Source organism: Chionomys nivalis, chromosome 8 (assembly GCF_950005125.1).
Source record: "Chionomys nivalis chromosome 8, mChiNiv1.1, whole genome shotgun sequence".
Taxonomy (NCBI): Eukaryota; Metazoa; Chordata; class Mammalia; order Rodentia; family Cricetidae; genus Chionomys; species Chionomys nivalis.
In genome coordinates this window covers 13,034,118-13,054,347 of record NC_080093.1, presented here as the reverse complement: position 1 = coordinate 13,054,347, position 20,230 = coordinate 13,034,118, and the positions used below count along the sequence as shown (strand labels likewise).

Here is a 20,230-nt window from a genome sequence, read left to right as displayed (position 1 = left end):
TCTATACCATCCCTGTATAGACTCCTGTATAAGGAGTCACCAGAGGGCGGAAGGGGCCAGGACAGGAATGGATCTCCAGTGTGAACTCGGGCTTGTTGGATGTAGAACCACTCATCCACAGTGGGTGGAGCAGCTCCTGGGTCTGAAGGGTTTCCAGCTGAGCCATCCCGACGCTGTTACGTCAAAAGCCAACACAGCAGACTTGGGCAGATGTGCCCTCTGCGAAATGACTGTAATTAACTCCAACTCTTTCTCCATACTTTATTTCTGCTGGCTGGACCTACCATTCGCTGTTAGAACAAGCCTACTACATAATTCAGATGTTTTCTCTACCTTGTCATTCTGAGCCTAAGCACGACTCCGTCACCTGTCTGGGCACATCCCGAGCCTCCGTCTGCATGGCAAATCCTGCACACTCAGCAGCAATCCTGAAAACACCACCACCAGCTAGACGGCTAGCTGACAGCCTCTGCCATCTTCAGGGGCACCAAGGGACCACACATTTAGCTGTGCACCTCTTAGAGTGCAGGCAAATGTTTGGAGACAACTTTCAAGTCATAAGGGAAAGAATTAAAAGGCCACGCCATGCCCCAGATGGTTTTCCTGTTCAAGGCAGATCTGAAAACCTCAGCAGCCCAGGTCTTGGGCCTCACTGCCAGTGTGGAACCTCAGGAACCAGAGGCAAATGTCAATCACTCCAGGAGACTATGCCCCTACGTCTGCTTTTAACACATCAGGGGAGCCAGATGGAAATGTATCTGGTAGCCTGGAGTCTGAAAACGCTTTCCAACAATGCTGTCTGGCCATTGCCTCTCCAGTTCCAGGCGTGCAGGAGCCTTTACCGTGGACGTCCCTCCAGCAAGATAGGGTCCCTGAGTTCACACACAGTGACTGAGCCAGCAGCACTGCTTACTCCCATTCTGTTCTGAGTGACACTCAGTCCAGCCAGGAAGTGACAAGGAAGGTTTGTGTGTGTCATAGCTGATATCAAAGCCATCTATCTCAGGGACACAGCAAGTAGAAGGAAGTCAAATCCCATTTTCCTAGTGACTATATTGGAATTTAATATGAGATTAAATATACATAAGTCCCTGTGCAATGGCTGTGACAGAGCCTGGGGTAAGGCTACCATCTTTGCTCTGCAGCTCTCCTCAGAAGGCCGTGTAGTACTGAGCTCCTGTGCTCACGATGTCACTCTGGTCCTCCAGGAGCTCCAGCACCTGTCGCAGCACAGCCTTGCTCAGGTCCCAGCGCAGGTTCAGGCGCACGCAGTTCAGGACATGCATCAGATGGCAGCCCTTCTCCACGTCTGCGGGTAAGGGGAGACACAGCATGAGTGTGATGGCCAGGCCCTCCGCTATCCCTCTCCAGGCCTCCTGAGCCAGCACCAGCATCACAGCGAGATCCAGGATGATTCTTCTCGCATCAAGGGCTGAGGCGCAGCGATCAGTATAATCACACAGCCAGAACCAGGTCTGGGCTCCACACGCATATCTCTATAGTGACAGCCCACTTCTCAACACTGATCTTCAACATTCAAGGACTCCAGTTAGTAACTGCACATCTATGACCTAATGGCTATACAGTACTCCAGTCAGTAACTGCACATCCATGACCTAACAGCTGTGCAGTACTCCAGTCAGTAACTGCACATCCATGACCTAATGGCTTTACAGTCCTGCCAACCCTTTCCTCTGGTACACACACAGCACTGAACCCCTGACTGCTCAGGAGGACACCTCTGGACACTCATAACTCAGTTGGTCTTTCTTAGATGTTCTACTTGACGGAGTCCCATGGCTAAGGGATTCCTACCTTCAGCCTGTACCATGTTTCCTCTCCTGGCTTCCACTGGGTCATATCCGTGACAACTGTAGTTTAGTAACCTTTTACCTTTGACCCCAAACTAAGACCACTGGGTACCCAGTGGTGAGAGCTGAGGACTAAAATCCCCCTTCCTCAGGTTTCCTCCTGGGGTTGGAGCCATAGGGGACCATTAGTTCTATTTTCATGGTCAGCATTCTTTTTTTTTTCTTTCTACCAAGCAGACGAAAATAGACTAGAACAAAAAAATGAGAATGTATAACATTATGTTTTGTCAATTTACTTCAGATAGACATCTTCTGACATTATCCTGAGTCAGAGACCACACATCTCTAAAGGAAAGCCTCCCCTTGGAGCCCAGCCCTGGCGTGAAGCAGCTAAAGGGCGTTCACATGGTAACAAAGGCTTCAGGTCCCAGGATGGCACTTGGCGAAGCATTTTGACCCTCGTGTGCTTCACAGCCTCGAGGAAGTCACAGCACCCCACAAGAATCAGTTCTCTTACAATTTAATGGCTGTGGGACAGGGACAATCTGTGGTTCTCCCATGGTCTAAGGTCCTGGGCTTAAAAAAAACAAGACTGCGACCTCTAGTGGCTGTGCCCACTCATTATTCTAAATGCGGTCATTTTAGATTCACCAGCAGCTGCACTAAACGACATGGTGTGTCCAAGGGCTGAAGACTGCCAGTGAGTCTAGATGAGACCCTCAAGTGCATGCTTTGTGCTTAGCTCTTCTACTCGTGAGAACACTCTCAGAGTCAAAAGACATTTCCAACGCAGAACTCTTTTTAGGATAATTTACCATTGTTACACCATACTTAAAGCTGAAATCCAAGAGTTTTAACCTTTAAGTCACCTATAATAGAGAAAAATCCACAAAAAGGTTTAATTTGAAATTGCTAGTTCCCATTTCAATATTCAGCTGAGGGGTAGAGAGCCAGAATGAGCCTTCAGGACCTCAGGCTAGAGGCAAGGGCCATCAGTCACTGTCCCATGGGCAAAAGAAACCTCACTTTTTCACCCCTTTTTACCTTAAATTAGGACTCCAATTCTCTCCAGGTAGACACTACTGTCACCTTTTCTGTAGCCAGGCTCTTCCTGATGCCACATGCTGGCCACTTTTCAGACAAACCCTCTCAGAGGGACCTAAAACGGGCTTAGTGTAGACACTTTCCTTGTTGTGTTCCCAGCCTTGTTCAGACACCATAAATGAACAAGGAGCTCCAGTTCTTCTAAACATCAGCCCAATGCTTATCTTATATGAAAGGTAACAGATGAATTAAAGGCCCAGCAGGAATGATGAAATAAATGGCCAACTAGTCTCTCTGGACAACCGTGGAATACCATGCAGATATTTAGAAGGTGAGGCCCTTTTCAATGTACATTGCTATTGCCAATGATCTCTAGAAGTCAATGCTGGGCAGAAAATGCAAGGTGGAGACAATATAGTTTACAGGCTAACCTTGAGTTTCTAAAAAGACAGACTCTGTCTTTGCAAGTGCATGGAGCATCCCTGGATGAATGCATCAAGCAGCATTCATGGACGGATGCTGGCTTGATGCAAGTGCACGGAGCACCGCTGGACGGATGCTGGCCTGGTATAGAGGAGGGATGGTATCTGACTTCTCTGTGCAGTTTTTGACTGTTTGGATTTCTAGAATCTGCAAACATTATTATTTAGGAGCAACCCTGTTTAATGCCATAGGTTATGACAACAGGAAGACAAGTGGTCACAGCCAATACTAAGAGAGTTCCTGTGAGGTCTTGCACCAGGATGCAACCTAGAATCCAGTTCCTGGGAGTTACCCGAGCCAGGTGATTGGCCTATGGCTCTTAGAGGCCTTCGTGTGTTGGGAGCACATTATGAATGCCCTTGCGGCCACAGATCTCCAGGAAAACCAGAAATATTAAGCATGCAGGATTCCATTGAGAAAGACAGTTTGTTTTCCCACCCAAAAATCAGGGAATTGGAGGTGATTAACAGCCCAGCAATTGGTGTTATCTTTTGGGCCAGGATATATCAAGCTCCTGCAACCAAGACTGGAGGTGGCTAGTAATCTAATGACCATTATAGACAGGGTCTCTCCTAAGCTCCCACAACCAGGAGTGGAGATACCCAATAGTCTAAATGACCCTTGTGTTATCTGGATAGCCAGCCAGGGCTCCCCTAAACTGCCACAATCAGAACCAGAGGTGTCTAATATTCAAAGTGACCTCTATACTATCTGTATGACCATGACCAGGCCAGATTCTTCCCTAGGCCCGTAAGCTAATACAGGCGGCCTGTCTCTAGAACCCATCTTTTTGGAAGAAACTTGACTCTGGGTTTATTTTCCATGTAATTATGCTTCTTACACACTGGGGACTACATTACCCCAGGAAACTTTCCCCAAATTGCACTGGGTTGAAATATGCCTATAACAACCCCCTGGCATCAGACTCCAGAGCTTTGATCCAGGTTGACGAGGTCTGAACTGAATTCTCATTCTCACCTCTTTGTGGTTTGCTACCCTGCCTGCCATGACCACCTGCAGGGTCCTCCTCACTCCTGAAGGGACCAAGTGGCAGAGCCTATTCACCCTGATAGGCTCGCTAGTCTGGGCAGGGGCCGACCAGACTGTGTATAAAACCTGTCAATTTCTTTAAAATATTTTACTGGTGTGTGTGTGTGTGTGTGTGTGTGTGTGTATGCACGCACATGCCATGGCAGGCACATGAATTTGGGAGTCGGTTTCTGCCACTGTAGTGTATATTCCAGGCGAGCTGGCCCACAGGCTCCCTGGACTGGCTCCCAACTCTGCCCCTAGTTTGCTATAGGGGGTTCTAGGAATACAAACATGTAGCACTGAACCCAGCTTTTTTGTAGGTTCCAGGATCTGAACTCTGACTGTCAGGCTTCCGCAGTGAGCACTTCTACCCACTGAGCTGTCTTTCCAGGCAAACTTGTTCTTACTGCACCTCTGGTCCCCAGGCTATAGGTTCTCCCAAGGAAGGAAGTGTGAACCCCTTTCATTTACTTTATAGGTGCCAAGCTATAAACTCTTCAGTCCCAATGCACATCAAACTAAGACTGAGGGGCCTCGATTCAGAGTGGAGGGATGGCATCTTGGGACCACAGCAATCTCCTTAAACCCTTTCTCCAGGGGGCTGGAGAGACAGCTTGTTTGGGAAGCATTAGGACCAATGTTTTCAACTCTCCAACACGGGGTAGAATTAGCCATGTGTGGCTGCACGTGAGCCTGTAAATCCAGCACTGTGTGTGTGTGTCGGGGGGGACAGGAGACTGTAACCCAGTACTGGGGGGGAAACAGGGGACCATAACCCAGCACTGGGGGGGAACGGACAGGAGACCGTAATCCAGCACTGAGTATATGGGGAGAGAGGGGATGGGGGCAGGAGACTGTAAGCCAACACAGAGTGTATGTGGAAAGTGGGGGCACCTAAAGTCTTTCTTTGGCTTCCATGCAAACACATATGCACGCACGCACGCACACGCGCATATACACACACACACACTGGGGGAGAGGGAAGAAAAAGCAGAGGGAAAGGAGAGAGTGTGTGTCTCACTGTTATCCCTAGCTGACCTCAAGCACTTATCCTCCTGCCTCAGCCTTCTCAGTGCTGGGGTTACAGGTCCATATTATCAGGCCTGCTTAAGGCGCTTTTATTATTATTCTGAATAAACCAAACAACATTCATTTACTAAAATAAGAGGTTGTGTTAAGAGGTTGTGCTGAGTTTTTTGTTTTAAATATTTATAATTTAAGTGCATTGATGTTTTGCCTGCATGCATGTCTCTGTGAGTGCGTCAGATCCCCTGGAACTGGAGTTACACAGTTGTGAGCTGCCATGTGGGTGTTGGGAATTGAATCTGGGACCTCTGGAAGAGCAGCCAGTGTTCTTACAAGCTGAGACTTCTCTCCAGCCCCCCTTTTCCTGTTTGTTTTTTTTTTAAAAGACTGGTTGTTACACCACATTGGGTTCTGATGTCACTGGGTCCTAAAAAGCAGGGTGGATGACCTGACCCACTCACTCTACCTGGTGACTCAACCTGTCTGTCTGGGCCTGAAGTGGGTGACGGGCGACCTAGGGCTAACAGTGGGTGATGGGTGGGCGACCTCGGGCTAACAGCCCTTCCTGCTTCAGGATCATGTTGACAGAAGTATTTGTTATTGGCACGTATTTGTTATTGCAGGGTAGGCTCTGAAAGGTCACATTGAAGACTGACTAGTGCATACAGACTTGAAGGGAAGACCTACGTTTCTTCGAAACTAGCGTGAAATGGAACCTGTGTTGTCACAGTAGCTGCAGTGTGAGTATCCGGCCACTAGAGGCTGACCTTACCCCACAAAAGCAGACCACTTTCCAACCCGGTTCAATTACAACTCATCAGTTTCCAAGACGACTGAATTTCATTATTCATGAGCCGGGCTGTCTAGAACCAGTCCACCTTACACTAGAAGGCCTTGATATTTGAAATGAGGGGAAATGTCACGTTTACATTCAAAGGCAGTGGTAAGCCCGGGTACCAAACAATGCAACTGAAGACGGGGACTCGGAAGGAGCACATCTCAGAGCTGAGCATGGTTGCGCACTTCAGTGTGTCGGAAATCCCTGGGGGGCCTCATCTAACAGCCTCCAGTTTGTCCTCTACAGGACCAGGAGCCCCAAAGAGCTCCAATGCTGACTTCTCCATCCAACCAAAGTCCAAGGAACCATTCGGGTAGAGTGTGTGTTAAAGAAGAGGAAACTGAGTCTCGGAGTGGACAGGAACCCTGGCTGTCTCCTCCCTGAGTCAGGAATGGGAACATCCTGATCCCGTCCTCTTCTGGGGAGGGAACCCTGGATGCATCTCATCATCACCTGGACCTCGGGCCACTTACGATTTGGTTTCTGGCACTCTTCCTTAACAATCTTGTAGATCCTTTGGTGCAGGTCTTTGTCCTTGCTGGTTACCTAGAGTCCAGAGAGAAAATGTGGTTTGAGAACATAGCAGTGTGTCCCTCGGAATTCAAACCAGCACGTGGGGCAGTTCTGCAGATCCCATGGCAATCACCTGCCCTTCCCCAGAGGTGATTCGGATGTTGGACTTGGGCGATTCAGCTCTGTGCCTAAGCATCTGGTTCACTCCCAGGAGCTGGTTCACCGGGACCAGAGGTAAAGAAAACTGGCGCTCTGTGCCTTGAAGGGGCGGCTTTCTTCTTCCACACTTGAACACACTCACAACATTTCTCTTTTTGTGCAGTACGTCTGAAGGTGCACAAGTGCTCCAAGCCTCTGGCCTTCATCCTCCCACTTCTTCCTCTCCACCCCCACGCCTGTCTTGTATTTCTTTAGTTTCTTTTCTTCTAAGAACAAGGAAGACTTAAAGAAGAAATGAGCATGGGAAAGCTAGCAAGGTAGAGAACCTAGTTTAACTACTGAAATACCCTCCGCCCTCACAGGCAGACACAGGCATGTTTCCTTCTCAACGAGCAGCAGGTTACTCGCTCAGGTCCAGCAATAAACACAGTAACAGCAGAGCCAGGGGAGGAAAGAGGAGGACAGAAGGGAAGAAAGGAAAGAGGGGAAGGGAGGAGGGAGGGAGAATGAGACAAAGGAAAAGAGGGGGAGAGAGGGAGAAGACAAAGAAAGAAGTGGAGGGAAAGGACAAGAAAAAGAGGAAAAAGGGAAAGAGAGGGGAGGGAAAGGAGAAATAACGGGGAGGGAAAGGAAGGAAAGAAACAAAGCATATAAAAGGGGAGAGGAAGAAGGAAGAGTCTATGCCTGTAATCACTGAAGAACTGGGCGGTAGAGACAGCCCACGAACGCCTGAGACCTGACTTCCAGAGCAGGGCACTCGATGACTTTTAACTTAATGCAAACAGAAGGGTTGGCATTGCTATGATAACTATGTCCAGCAGGGCCTCAGGAGAAAGGAAACCCACAAATCAGGCGTGAGTGGAAAGGGAGGGGTCAGCCACAGAAGAGGGCATGGCATGTATTCTTGTCTGACTACCCCTTCCAGCTCACGGTGAGTCAGAGGAGGAACGGCCCGGCCCTGCCACACCTCACCCTGGGCAGCTGGCTGCAGTGGCTGTCGCTGCTTCACAGGGAGGGTTAAGCCTACAGACCCATGGAGAGGCCAACCCAGAGAGCAAGGAGGAACAAGTGTCCAAGAGGACTCCAGCTGAGTGGCCCTGCTTGGCTTGACAATGGCTGTCATGTCCTACTGTGCCCTCCCATCCCTGGATGGGTGGACAGCACTCATGTCATACAGGACTGTCTCTCCCACAAGTTACCTCTCCAAAGAGGAAATGCCCCACTGAAGAAACCACTGGTGAGTCTGAAAGCTGTGAGGCCACCACCAGTCTGTCTCCAGGAGATTCACGGTCCCCTTCAGGCACTCTGCAGGGGACACAGGTGGCTCCAGGAGGCCTCGTCTCAGCTTATGCCTCCAATATCAGAGACAGGCAGCAAGAGGCAGACTTTTAACTTGAAAAGAATGAGGCCAACAGCGGCCATGCCAGTATTCTGGGGGGAGGGGCAAGGCCTGCAGGGGGCTGACTGGTAGGGCCACCCGAAAGCTTGACTGCATGTTCTTTACTCCCGAAACACTCCTTCCTGAGTAGGTCTTGGAAATACTAACAGGAATCCACAGAGATGGCCAAGTAGAGAGAGCGGGCAACACTATCTGTGACAACAAAAGTCACACAACTCCGTAGTGTGTGACACAAAAGGATGGCTAGAAAGTTCTGGTGAATACTCATACAGTCAGGAAGAGTGAGGCCGATTCACAGGTCCTGATGTGCAAAGGTGATGGGGACGGAGCATGGGTCCCAAAGCACAGAGTGTTGTTTCTAGCAGTGGGAGAGTTGTAATGCCTTTGTCTCAACACGGGAGACACTGTGGCGGTCAGTGGGTGAGGCCAGGGATGCTGGCAAGCAATCTACATTGCGCAGGACGGTCCCTGACTCCCATCTGGTCCAGTGATGCTGAGGATGAGGATTTCTGACAGCCATAGGAACATACTTATAACTTAGAAGGATATTAGGTTTCAAGAGGCTGCATGGATCGGGTGTAGTGGCATATGCCTACTATCTCAGCACTGGAGAAGTAGAGGTAGAAGGCTATGAGTTCAAGGCCATCCTGGGCCAGCCTGGGCTACAGAGCAAGCCTGTTTCACAAAACCAGTGCTGAAAAGAGTTAGACTGCGAGAAGGTAAGAGCTAACCTGTGCTTCTGACTTACATGCTTTCTGAAGATTATTTTAGAAACAAGAGTTCATAATGCTAGCTATGAACACTTACATAGTACGGCTTCTGAGGGCCGCCATCTCTCTGGAACACGAATCCCTTGTCTCCCAGCAGCTGCAGAGCATTCTTAAACACACTGTGGACTGTACTGGAAGTGGTGCTGGTCTTTGGTTCCACCTGCACAGGGAAGAAAGAGAAGTTTCATCTTTCATCACCTACGACTAACTCCCCAGACTGACTGGTTTATGAATTCACCCAACAGGCTTGTCTTGTGCTGAGTCAGCACACTCGAGGCCTGTCTCAGCTGAGCAGAAGTCTGTTCTGGAAGGGCCCACTTGAGAACTGTTGTGTGCTTCGGCTTTGATTTAGTCACAGCTTTGTCTTCACACTGCTGGGCAATCTTCCCCATGGGCACCAGCTCCCTCCTCTGGAAGGCTAGGTGAGGGGAGAGGGCTCACGGGCCGGGGAGAGCAAAGGCAGGACGGAGCAGACTCAGCTTTCAGTCACTGCAAACAATACGGGAAACATCCTTTCCAAGACACTTGCCTCACGTGATCTCAGGATGTGCTTAAAGACCACAGTCCTGAGAGCAGGGCCTGGGGTGGGGGTGGGGGTAGGGGGTTCTCCTCTGAAACACCAGCAGCTTCCTGGATTGAGGTCTGCATTTTGCTTGTCATTTTCAAAAGAACAATGACAGACAGGCACGATTCAGGAAACCAAAATTGCTCACAGACTGAAGCAGTGAGTTGGGGCTCAGGCCCTGCAGGAACTGGGCGGCTTCCTGAAATATATACAGTCTGTGCTCCCAAACAAACTCTGCATCCATCCAGCTGTCGGAGACACAATGGCTTTGCAAGATCTGCTTATCAGGTTTCTGGATTTGCTAAGAAGGGTAATGTTAGAAAAAAGACATCAGAAGAAAGAAAGAGAAAGAAAGGGAATTGAGCTTTCGAGAGTGATAACAGAGCGCCCAAGGCTCTCGGGTTTCTGCACCACTGTGAGCATCTGCAGTCTCCCAGGGTGCTATTAGATGGAATCCAGCTGAGTGACACTGACCTCCCAAGCAGTGCAATCTGACCGACTGATTCATTATTGATGAAAGAAATCGTTTGCAAAGAAAAACAAATACAGCACCGTGTTCGTTTCTTTCTAAATAGCACTGGACAGGTACAACTGTCTTCTCCTCTAAGCTTCTTAAAAGAGATGCTACACCAAAACTCCCCCACACTGCAGCCATGTGGCTCCACATGAAGGTGGCCTTCACTACTTATTAATGTTTCCTCATAGTGGGCATGGAAGCACGCATGTGAAGTCCTGGAACATAAGAGGCTCATGCCGAAGGACCATGAATTTGAGGCTAGCCTGAGTTATACAGCAAGATCCAGGTCAGCCTAGACTACGGAACAAGAACATGTCTCAAAAGAAAACAGAGGGCCTACGAGATGCTGAGCCGGGAAAGGCGCTTGTCTCCAAGTGCCGAGTCTAACACTAGGAGCTCGGTCCTTGGGCCCCAGAGGGCAGAAGGATAGAATGGAGTCTTACAGGTTGTCCTCAGGCCTCCACACTCCCACTGTGGCGCGCGCACGCGTACACACACAATTTAAAAGATGTTTTAAAAGGAAAAGGGAAGAAAAGGCAGGGATGGGGGGAGGTACTGGCAAACGCACTGAGAGCCATCAGAAGCCCTACGAGGGTCTTCTAAATGATACAATGGAAAGCCGGCCAACGGAGGGTGGACAGCTGGAGAGCTGCGGCGACCCTGGCCAAGAACAAAGCTCCCAGCCATGACCTTCTCCACCTGAGCGCCTCCTGAAACACTACCCCTCACGTCTCTGTACGAATTCCTGGGTCACTGGGCACAGACTGTTGCCAGGAAGAGATAATTAGGTGTGTAAACAAATCCAAGAAGCAAGGGTCAGGAAGGAGCTGGGATGGTACCTGTTCCACCAGCAGCATGCAGAATAAGTCAGAACACTCAGAGCAGCCTGGCTGGTGATGGGAAAAGCCTGGAAAATGTCAGGACAGTGGCAGAATAGAGAGTACGTGTGTGAACTCATACTTGGGCACAGGTAATGATAGCTTTTAGAAGGTGGCAAACTCTATGTCCTACCAGGAAAGCGCAGAAAGATGCATTGCTCACTGAAAACCTCGGTCTCCTGAAGAAAACCAAAGTGCGTTCCCATTTGGGTAAAAAAGAAGGGACGCAATTACCACTGTCAATATAAGCTCGTCATAAGGCCAGGGACATGCTCAGGAGACTAAGACAGTCAGGAACAGGGCGGGAGAGAGGTGGGAGGGAAACACACTTGTCGCTTTCTGGGACCATCTGGATTTAAAATAACCATCATTCCTTGACTAGAGTCTGCCCTCTCCAGTCCTGTTGGAGGTCATGTAGAGGGCAAAGAATAAGACAGATGTCTCTGCTCTCACAGGCCTTACATTCTGGTAGACAAACGGGGACCAGTGACATCACAGACATAATGTAACTGGTGGAGGGCAGGGAGGACGAGTGTCAGTGACACCACACACAATGGGGTCAGAACACTGAAGCACAAGTGACATTCAGATACAGCTCTGGGAAGACAGAGAGGGGCACGTGGCAGTCAGAGAGGACGAGGAGGCGGGGAGATGGTCCGTGAGCTGAGATTATGCAGTTAAAAGTAAATACGTGAGTCACACACAACAGCGTCAAACCCAAGAACAGCAGGGCAAGGAAAAGCCTAAACCTGCAATTCCTAGTAAGTCTTGATTTCATATAACATAGAAAACCAAACAACAAACCAGCCTGGAATACAAGGAACACAAGACTGGATGGAGGTGTCACCAAGAGCAACAGGAAAATTCTTTGAACTTTTCAGTTATAAACATGAATACAGCTTGGCCTTTATTTGAATTCCTACAACAGACAGATTGACCTTTTCATGGAAAAGACTAAGCCATTAAAAACCTTGGTTCAGGTACCATCTTGCTGGCCAATTGTCATCTTGGAGGGAGGATGAGTCTCTCCTCTTACTTCTTTACCCTCATTTACTTGCTCAGAGATTAAGTGCCCATCTCAGCGAGCACTGGCAACTAGGTGCCGTGCCCTAAGCCTGCTGTCATTCTCTGCTCAGACATAAGAGCAACGTGATTAAGTGAAGAGCGGACAAGGGCAGGCCCAGCCACATTTCGAATTCCTAGTGCTCAGTGACCTTTCTAGAACAGGAAGGCACACGCTAGAACCGTGACATCTGCCTTGGAAGCCCACCCCGCGAGTCTTCCACCCTTCAGCTGCAGGCGTGGGGACCGAGGCCCTCATGAGCACACTGCACTTACTTTGTCTGAGCAGGTGCTGTGAACCACAGGCTGGCTGGCCAGGGACTGCAAGGACTCCACCATTTCCAAGTCCTGCTGGTAGAAGGTTTGCACTTTCTTCTCCTGGAGGAATTCTTTGATTTTCTCACTCAACAAAGACGTGAGGCCGGCGAGATCCAAAGTGCCTGTCTTGCTGCAGGGGCAAAATTTAAAATGCCTTGTAGAAACCATCGTCACCTTAGGCTCCTTTTGGTGTGCATAAAACCAGAATCTAGGAGACGCCATTCTACACTGGTGCTTGTTTTCCACTGTTGTTGTTTTGGGGGGGTTGTTTGTTTACAAAAAGGGAAAGTTATGATGGAACTGTACGCATTGATAGACATTCATGACACATTATAAAAACAGGTCAAGAACAGCATGGAGGGGCGACTGTTTTTGTGAGAGGGAGAAGAAATCCCACTAAATATCTAAGTGATGTTCATGCTGTGGTTGCACAGAATAAAGGCACATAAGGGAACCATGGCAACCTAGGAACACTGGTGACCTCTGGGTAGGGGTGCTTGGAGACAACTTCCACTTTCTGTGCGATAAACATCTGCTGTTTGTATTGTTTAAAAGTACGGCTTACTGTATAAGTAATATATTTATATGTTTAAAAAATTAAAGAGAGGGCAGGGGGTGCAGCTTAGAGGTAGAGCACTTGCCTAGCGTGAGTTTGGTCCTGGTTCATTCTCTAGCATGGCAAAAAACGAATGTGTGTGATGGATATGTGTGCGTGTGTGTGCATGTGTGTGCGGTGTGTGTGTGTTGTGTGCACGCAGAGGTCAGAGGGCGACACCGGGTACCCCACTTTATCACTCTCCATATCAGTCCCGTGGGACCAGATCTCATTGAATACAGAGGTAAAGAAATGGGCAGCAAGTCCCAGTGATCCTCCTGTCTTCACCGCCCACACTGCTGGGGTTACAGGTTTGCCCAGGTTTTAATATAGGGCTGACATCTGAGCTCAAGTCCTCACACTTGGGGAACACGCAATTTGCCCAGTGAGCTGTTTCTCTAGTGCCTCTGCCCCCAACCCAACAAAAAGTATCTTCCTGAGCTGGCTAGTTTTATGTCAACTTGACACAAGCTGTAGTCATTTAAGGAGAAGACCTCAGTTGGGAAAATGCCTCCAGCAGTGTGCTGCAGATGAGCCTGTCGAGTATTTTCTTAATTAGTGACGGATGGAGGAGGGCCCGCTCACTGTGGGTGCGGCCACTCCTGGGATGGTGGTCCTGGGTTCTATAAGAAAGGAGAACAAGCAAGCTACGGAGAGCAAGCCAGTAAGCAGCACTCCTCCACGGCCTCTGCATCAGCCTCTGCCTCCAGGTTCCTGCCGTTTCTGGAGTTCCTGTCCCGACTCCTCTGATGATGAACAGTGATGTGGAAGTGTAAGCTAAATAAACCCTTTCCTCCCCAAGTACTTTCCTCATGGTGTTTCATCTCAGAAAAGTAACCCTAAGTAAGACACCTCCTCATTCTGTCCTCCCAGCTGAAGGCGCTGGGAGGCCACTGAGAAGGGATTTTCTTTATCTCATCTCATATTTTAGCCAATGCCTGTATATTCATATTCCTCCCAGGTTTTGTCTGTTTAATCTACTATGCAGTAATAAGATCTGTCCTGGGTTGAAAACAATGCAGTTCTTTCTGTTGTTGTTGTTTTATGATGGGAGCTGCAGGATGGGGTCGTGGTCCCCGTGGCATGTTGTTGTTTTACAGTGGGAGCTGCAGAATGGGGTCGTGGTCCCTGTGGCATGTTGTTGTTTTATGATGGGAGCTGCAGGATGGGGTTGTGGTCCCCGTGGCATGTTGTTGTTTTACAGTGGGAGCTGCAGGATGGGGTCGTAGTCCCCGTGGCATGTTGTTGTTTTATGATGGGAACTACAGGATGGGGTTGTGGTCCCCGTGGCATGTTGTTTTACAGTGGGAGCTGCAGGATGGGGTCGTGGTCCCCGTGGCATGTTGTTATTTTATGGTGGGAGCTGCAGGATGGGGTTGTGGTCCCCGTGGCATGTTGTTGTTTTATGGTGGGAGCTGCAGGATCGGGGTTGTGGTCCCCGTGGCATGTTGTTGTTTTATAGTGGGAGCTGCAGGATGGGGTCGTGGTCCCCGTGGCATGTTGTTGTTTTATGGTGGGAGCTGCAGGATCGGGGTCGTGGTCCCCGTGGCATGTTGTTGTTTTACAGTGGGAGCTGCAGGATGGGGTCGTGGTCCCCGTGGCATGTTGTTGTTTTACAGTGGGAGCTGCAGGATGGGGTCGTGGTCCCCGTGGCATGTTGTTGTTTTATGGTGGGAGCTGCAGGATCGGGGTCGTGGTCCCCGTGGCACAGTATTTTGACTGTGAAAAGCCTTGTGCAGTTTTCTCCATGGTTCTCACCTCAGGGTTTGCTAAGCTTCTTGGATCTGTGAGTTTAGAACTTTCCTCTGATTTGGAGAAGTTTCAGCTACCATCCAGTATTCATCTGGGCTCCCCCCATTCCTATAGTAAGTCTAATTATAATACCCTTGTGTCCTTCACACCCTACAGCCTCTATGCTGTAGTCACCGCTACTTTGCAGGAGAGGAAGCTGGAGCAGAGAGGACTGGAGCCCCCCGTACTCAGGTGGGTATCTGAGGATCTGTGTCGTCACCCTGCAGCCGTCATGTTCTCAAGCGGGGACAGGGGGACTTACTCCGGTGGCTCTTCCTCCGTTAGGGCTGGGCTGCGGAAGGGCTGGTCATACACTCTCCTGTAGAGCACTGGCAGCTCGAGCATCCTCGCAGTCTGAATATTCCACACTGGATCGTCCACCTTATCTACCAACCCAAGAACAAGATGCCATAGCAGGAACACTGAGAGCACTTCCTTCCACGACCAAATCACCCATAGGACAGTAGTCTGGAGTCGCAGGATGGGCCCCAGTCATCCCTTGAGAGAGAAGTCAATGCCTACGGTGTGACAGGCACATCTGGGGTGGACAGGACTGTCATCAGCGAGTTGTGTGTTATGCTGATGTATACATGACCAGTCCTTGAAATTTATATTGATTTAAGACAGGGCCTCCATATGTAGCCCTGGATAGCCTGTAACTCATTATGTAGACCAGGTTGGCCTCAAATGCATGGAGATTTGCCTGCCTCTGTCTCCTGGGTGCTGGAGTTAAAGGTATGTGTCATCCATGCCTGGCTGCTTTTGAGATTTTCCCGCTGAAAACCAGCCAGCACAGTGCAAAGGGGGTGATTCGGGACTATTTCTAATTAGCTATTTTCATTAGAGTTAATGGGCTTAATGGTGTTCAAGACATTTCCATCCTTTTGAAGAACTGGAACACTCTGCCCTAATGGACTGACATTTAGAATTTCAAAGTACTTCAGAAGTGGCGGTGCTGTCCAAATAAACTTGCCATCTCTATAGAGTCCATAATTCATTCTTTCCCAATTTACTTCTAATTAACATTCTTCAAAATAAGATTTAAAAGTGCTGCTTTCCTAAAAACAGCATGCTAAACACAACTTCCCCACTAGAAGTAAATCTTTGCCAGTCTGACTTGGAACTAAACAAGCATTTACAGAGCACACACCCAGAAGAGCAGCTCACTTGGCAGAAACTCCCCGTGCTTACAGTAAAGGGTGGCACTGATTTCTCGCTGTTCTCTGAACATGCGCACATAGCCTCTGACACGGATAACGTCCCCAATTTCTATCTTGGTTTTCTGCTCAATGGTCTCCTGCAGTTTCTTAAGCTGTGAGGTCATGCTTAGCTCTCTTGCAGTGCTTGGAGCAGCTGGGTCTGTTGGGGCCAGGAAAAGAGAAGAAAGGTGTAAACAAGTGTCCCTCCACGGTACGGACACAGCATCTCAGTAAGTTTGGTCTCCTGGTGAGTTGCTGTGATCTTCTACAGACTATACAATACACCAGCACACCTGAACATGAGGATGTACAGGTGTTCTTCTACAGACTGTAAAACATACCAGCACACCTGAACTATGGCTGTACAGGTGTTCTTCTACGGACTGAATAACACACCAGCACACCCAAACATGTAGATGTACAGGTGTTCTTCTACAGACTGTACAGTACACCAGCACACCTGAACATAAGGGTGTATAGGTGTTCTTTAAGGACTGTATAATACACCAGCACACCTGAACGTGAGTGTACAGGTGTTCTTCTACAGACTGTACAGTACACCAGCACACCTGAACGTGTACAGGTGTTCTACAGACTGTACAATACACCAGCACATCTGAACGTGAGAGTGTACAGGTGTTCTTCCACAGACTGTACAATACACCAGCACATCTGAACGTGAGGGTGTACAGGTGTTCTTCTACAGACTGTACAATACACCAGCACACCTGAACGTGAGGGTGTACACGTGTTCTTTAAGGACTGTATAATACACCAGCACACCTGAACATGTGGCTGTACAGGTTCTCTTCTACAGACTGTACAATACACCAACACATCCAAGTTGCACACCTTCTCCCTTCTGCTAGCTCCATTTCAGAGAAGAGAAACTTGTGCCACAGAGACATCAAGCAACTTGTCTGAAATAAACAGCCGGTTAACAAGGAAGGTTGCAGGTTGAACTGCAGTGTGTGGCTGTGGAGACTGTGGTCACACTGTATATCACCTGCTGCCTGCCTCAGAGGGTATCAGAGTGGCTAAGTAGGGACCCAGTGTCCTGTCTGTCTGCTGTAATTCCAAATACAGCCATGTGTCAACAGAAGCTACCCAACTCCGCATTTTGTTGTAGCTTTGGATCTTGAAATGTGGCCTTCTATGCAACCCCTCATGGTCTTGAACCCTCTACACCAGCTTTAGCCGTCCAAGTGCAGAGAATTACTCAGTCTTCCATACAACAGAAGCCCCGCCATGATATGGCATTATATAGCTGCATGTTTCTTCCCTTTTGGTGGCTTTTCACTTTGATTTGTATCATCTGCATGGGGCAGGTACAGCATGGAGGGCAGCACCTGTAGGCAGAGAAGCCTGACTTGCATCTCTGCTGGGCTCCTCGCTGTTGTGACACCTCCCTGGGCATGTGCTTCTCCACTCTGATGTCCCCCTCTCCTCAACGGAATCAATCAAGGAAATGAGGGAATGGCAGTCTACTGCTGCATACATGCACGCACATATGTGCTCACACGCACGCATGCACGCGCGCACACACACACACACACACACACACACACACACGGCTGTCGTGCATGGCTCAACTTTGCATACCATGGACAGAGGAAGTGACGACTGTGCTATTTTGTGATAACAGATGACTGAACTCTCTAGACAATTATTTTCTTTGGGGACTTCCACTGAGTTTGCAACCTGTGACTTTTTACAGTGTTTGCCAGAACAACCTCACCCTGCATTCACACACGTCACTGGCAAAGCACGCGTGCTCTCAGCTCCCTTGTGAACCTGTCATAGCAACCTGGATAGACCAAGCAAAGCCCAATTCCGTCAAGAACTGGGAAAAAAGAACTGGGAGTGGTGACATCTGGTGTGATCCCTTCACTACTGGAGGATCAGGAGTTCAAGGCCAGGCTCAGCTATGCTGTGAATTCAAGACTAGCCGGATTTGGATTTCAAGAGACCCTGTCTAAAAACAAAACAGAACAAAACCACTAAGAAGTAAATTAAAACAAACTGCAAAAGAAACCATGTACTGTTTTTGATGTTTTCTTTATTGAGGTCTTATGTACCCTTGTCTGGAATTTGATACATAGCAAGGGTGAGTTTGAACTTCTGATCCTCCTGCCTCTAACTCCCAAATGTTGGGGTTACTGGTTTGTCCCAGACACTGAGCTGGCTGTTTGTACACGAGATGAAAGACTTCGTGCATGTTTTGTTGCTGATAACCTGCACTGTCGGCTTCATGTAAACTTGAAGTCCACTATGTGCAGGATGCCCATCACGCATACTGTCCATGGCTTCAAACATGTATTTGAGTTCATTCTGTTGCATAAGAGTTTTAAAAAGTTTTGATTTTTGAATCCACTCCTCTTGTTGCTGCCAACTGTTTCCAGGGACCCAGCAGCTGGGACTTACGAGAACATAGCATGTTCATTGGGATAAAAATACAATATGTCTTCTTCAAGTTTCCCTGTGTAAGCTGCAGGATAGGAGTCATGGCCAACTCTTTCCAGATATTACTCCCTATCTAAAAAGACATCTGTTTAAATGCTGGTTCATTCCCGCACTCTGGTTTGTCTTGGTAAGGTTTCAGTAGAGAAGTAATCTCTCATTTGATCTTTTGATGGAATTTTCTGCTTTCTGACCAACTGCAGCTTCGACAGTCATGGTTCTGTAATGTGTAGCAGCCCTAGAACACACTTGCTGGACCAAGGCCCATAGCATCACAGCGAGCACAAAGAACTGTGCACATGCGGCAACCGACACCTCGGAAATCAGAGGCAAAGCAATGTGACTCCTTGGCTCACTGGGTTTCTTTTGAAAATACACAAGAATCGCTTTCTTAAAAGACTGCTCTCGCCATGTTCCTATCTCCAGGCCCTCTTCTACTCACCCTGACGTTTAAGGGTATTTATAAACCTCACTATATGCAGACGTCACACGGGATTATAAGTAGCCCGTGCGGCACCACTGACATTATCAGGCTGACGGTTGATCTGAGGCCCAGCTTTCATTTAAAGAGTGAGCCAAATTGATGAAAGAAGGCTCCAGTGTGTAATTTAATGACTGTAATGAGATGGCTGGAGTCTGACAGAACTTCATTTTAGTAATCTATTCCATCCTGAAGATAACTCTCTAATAGTGAGGACCAAGCTTTCTCACTTTGCTCATAAATTAAGTGCAAATGGTACATTCAATGTAGCATCCACAGAAATTCATGTTAGAGTCTTTATTAATTGACTGATACATAATTTTGACTCAAACTAAATTTTGTTTTTAAAATTGTCTTTTTTGGCCACCTTCCAATGGAAAGCTTTTAAACTTGGGGCAATCAAATTAAAGGAGAGAATGAGTGAGTTGGGAGCAATTTAAAAATACTACTTTTTCCAGGACAGGCACCAAAGCTACAGAGAAACCCTGTCTCGAAAAACCAAAAAAAAAAAAAATAAATAAATAAATAAAAAAAATAAAAAATAAAAATACTACTTTACGTGTGACATGACAAGGATCCTTTCTAGGCTGCCTCCTGCCTGGCACGCTTACTCTGGCTGTCCTAGAACTCGCTCTATAGACCAGGCTGGCCTCGAACTCACAGAAATTCACCTGCCTCTGACTCCTGAATGCTGGGATTAAAGGTGTGCACCACCACCTCCCAGCTACCATTTTCTTTATTCTTGCTTTTGAATGAAGATGACTCTGGAATTGCTCATTGGTTCATCTGCTTCCCAACTTTAAAGCATCCTCCTCTTGGTGTGTTCAGTATTAACAGCCACTCCGTTGATCCAAAACATCACTATTACAAGTGCAGGATTACATGCTGTTCCTGATCACGTCACTTCTTTAAAAAGAGTCAATTAACCTGGATGTGATAGCACAAACCTTTGATCCCAGCACAGGAGAGGCAGAGGGTTTAGTGTGAGTTTAGTGTGAGCTATATAGTGAGACCCTATCCCCCCCCCAAAAAAAAAGTTAATTTAGGGGCTGGAGAGATGGCTCAGTGGTTAAGAGCATTGCCTGCTCTTTCAAAGGTCCTGAGTTCAATTCCCGGCAACCACATGGTGGCTCACAACCATCTGTAACGAGGTCTGCTGCCCTCTTCTGGTCTGCAAACACACACAGACAGAATATTGTATACATAATAAATAAATAAATAAATATTAAAAAAAAGTTAATTTAGAAAACAAAAACAATGTCTAAATTACAAACCAAATCAATCTATAG

General features: G+C 48.1%; 1 protein-coding gene across 2 annotated transcripts in view; it reads right to left on the bottom strand.

Annotated features, from left to right (window-relative positions):
• Window positions 1-292: 292 nt before the first annotated feature.
• The window catches only part of Stn1 (STN1 subunit of CST complex), a 39,556-nt gene continuing 19,618 nt past the window's right edge, over window positions 293-20,230 (bottom strand). For both annotated transcript variants that reach the window (XM_057778509.1, XM_057778508.1), the window contains exons 5-10: window positions 15,993-16,160; window positions 15,064-15,187; window positions 12,374-12,545; window positions 9,113-9,235; window positions 6,708-6,780; window positions 293-1,309 (exon numbers count right to left, since the gene is read on the bottom strand). In XM_057778509.1, coding sequence (XP_057634492.1) covers window positions 1,152-1,309; window positions 6,708-6,780; window positions 9,113-9,235; window positions 12,374-12,545; window positions 15,064-15,187; window positions 15,993-16,160 — 818 coding nt within the window. In that variant the 3' untranslated portion in view covers window positions 293-1,151. The remainder of the gene's footprint in view (window positions 1,310-6,707; window positions 6,781-9,112; window positions 9,236-12,373; window positions 12,546-15,063; window positions 15,188-15,992; window positions 16,161-20,230) is intronic.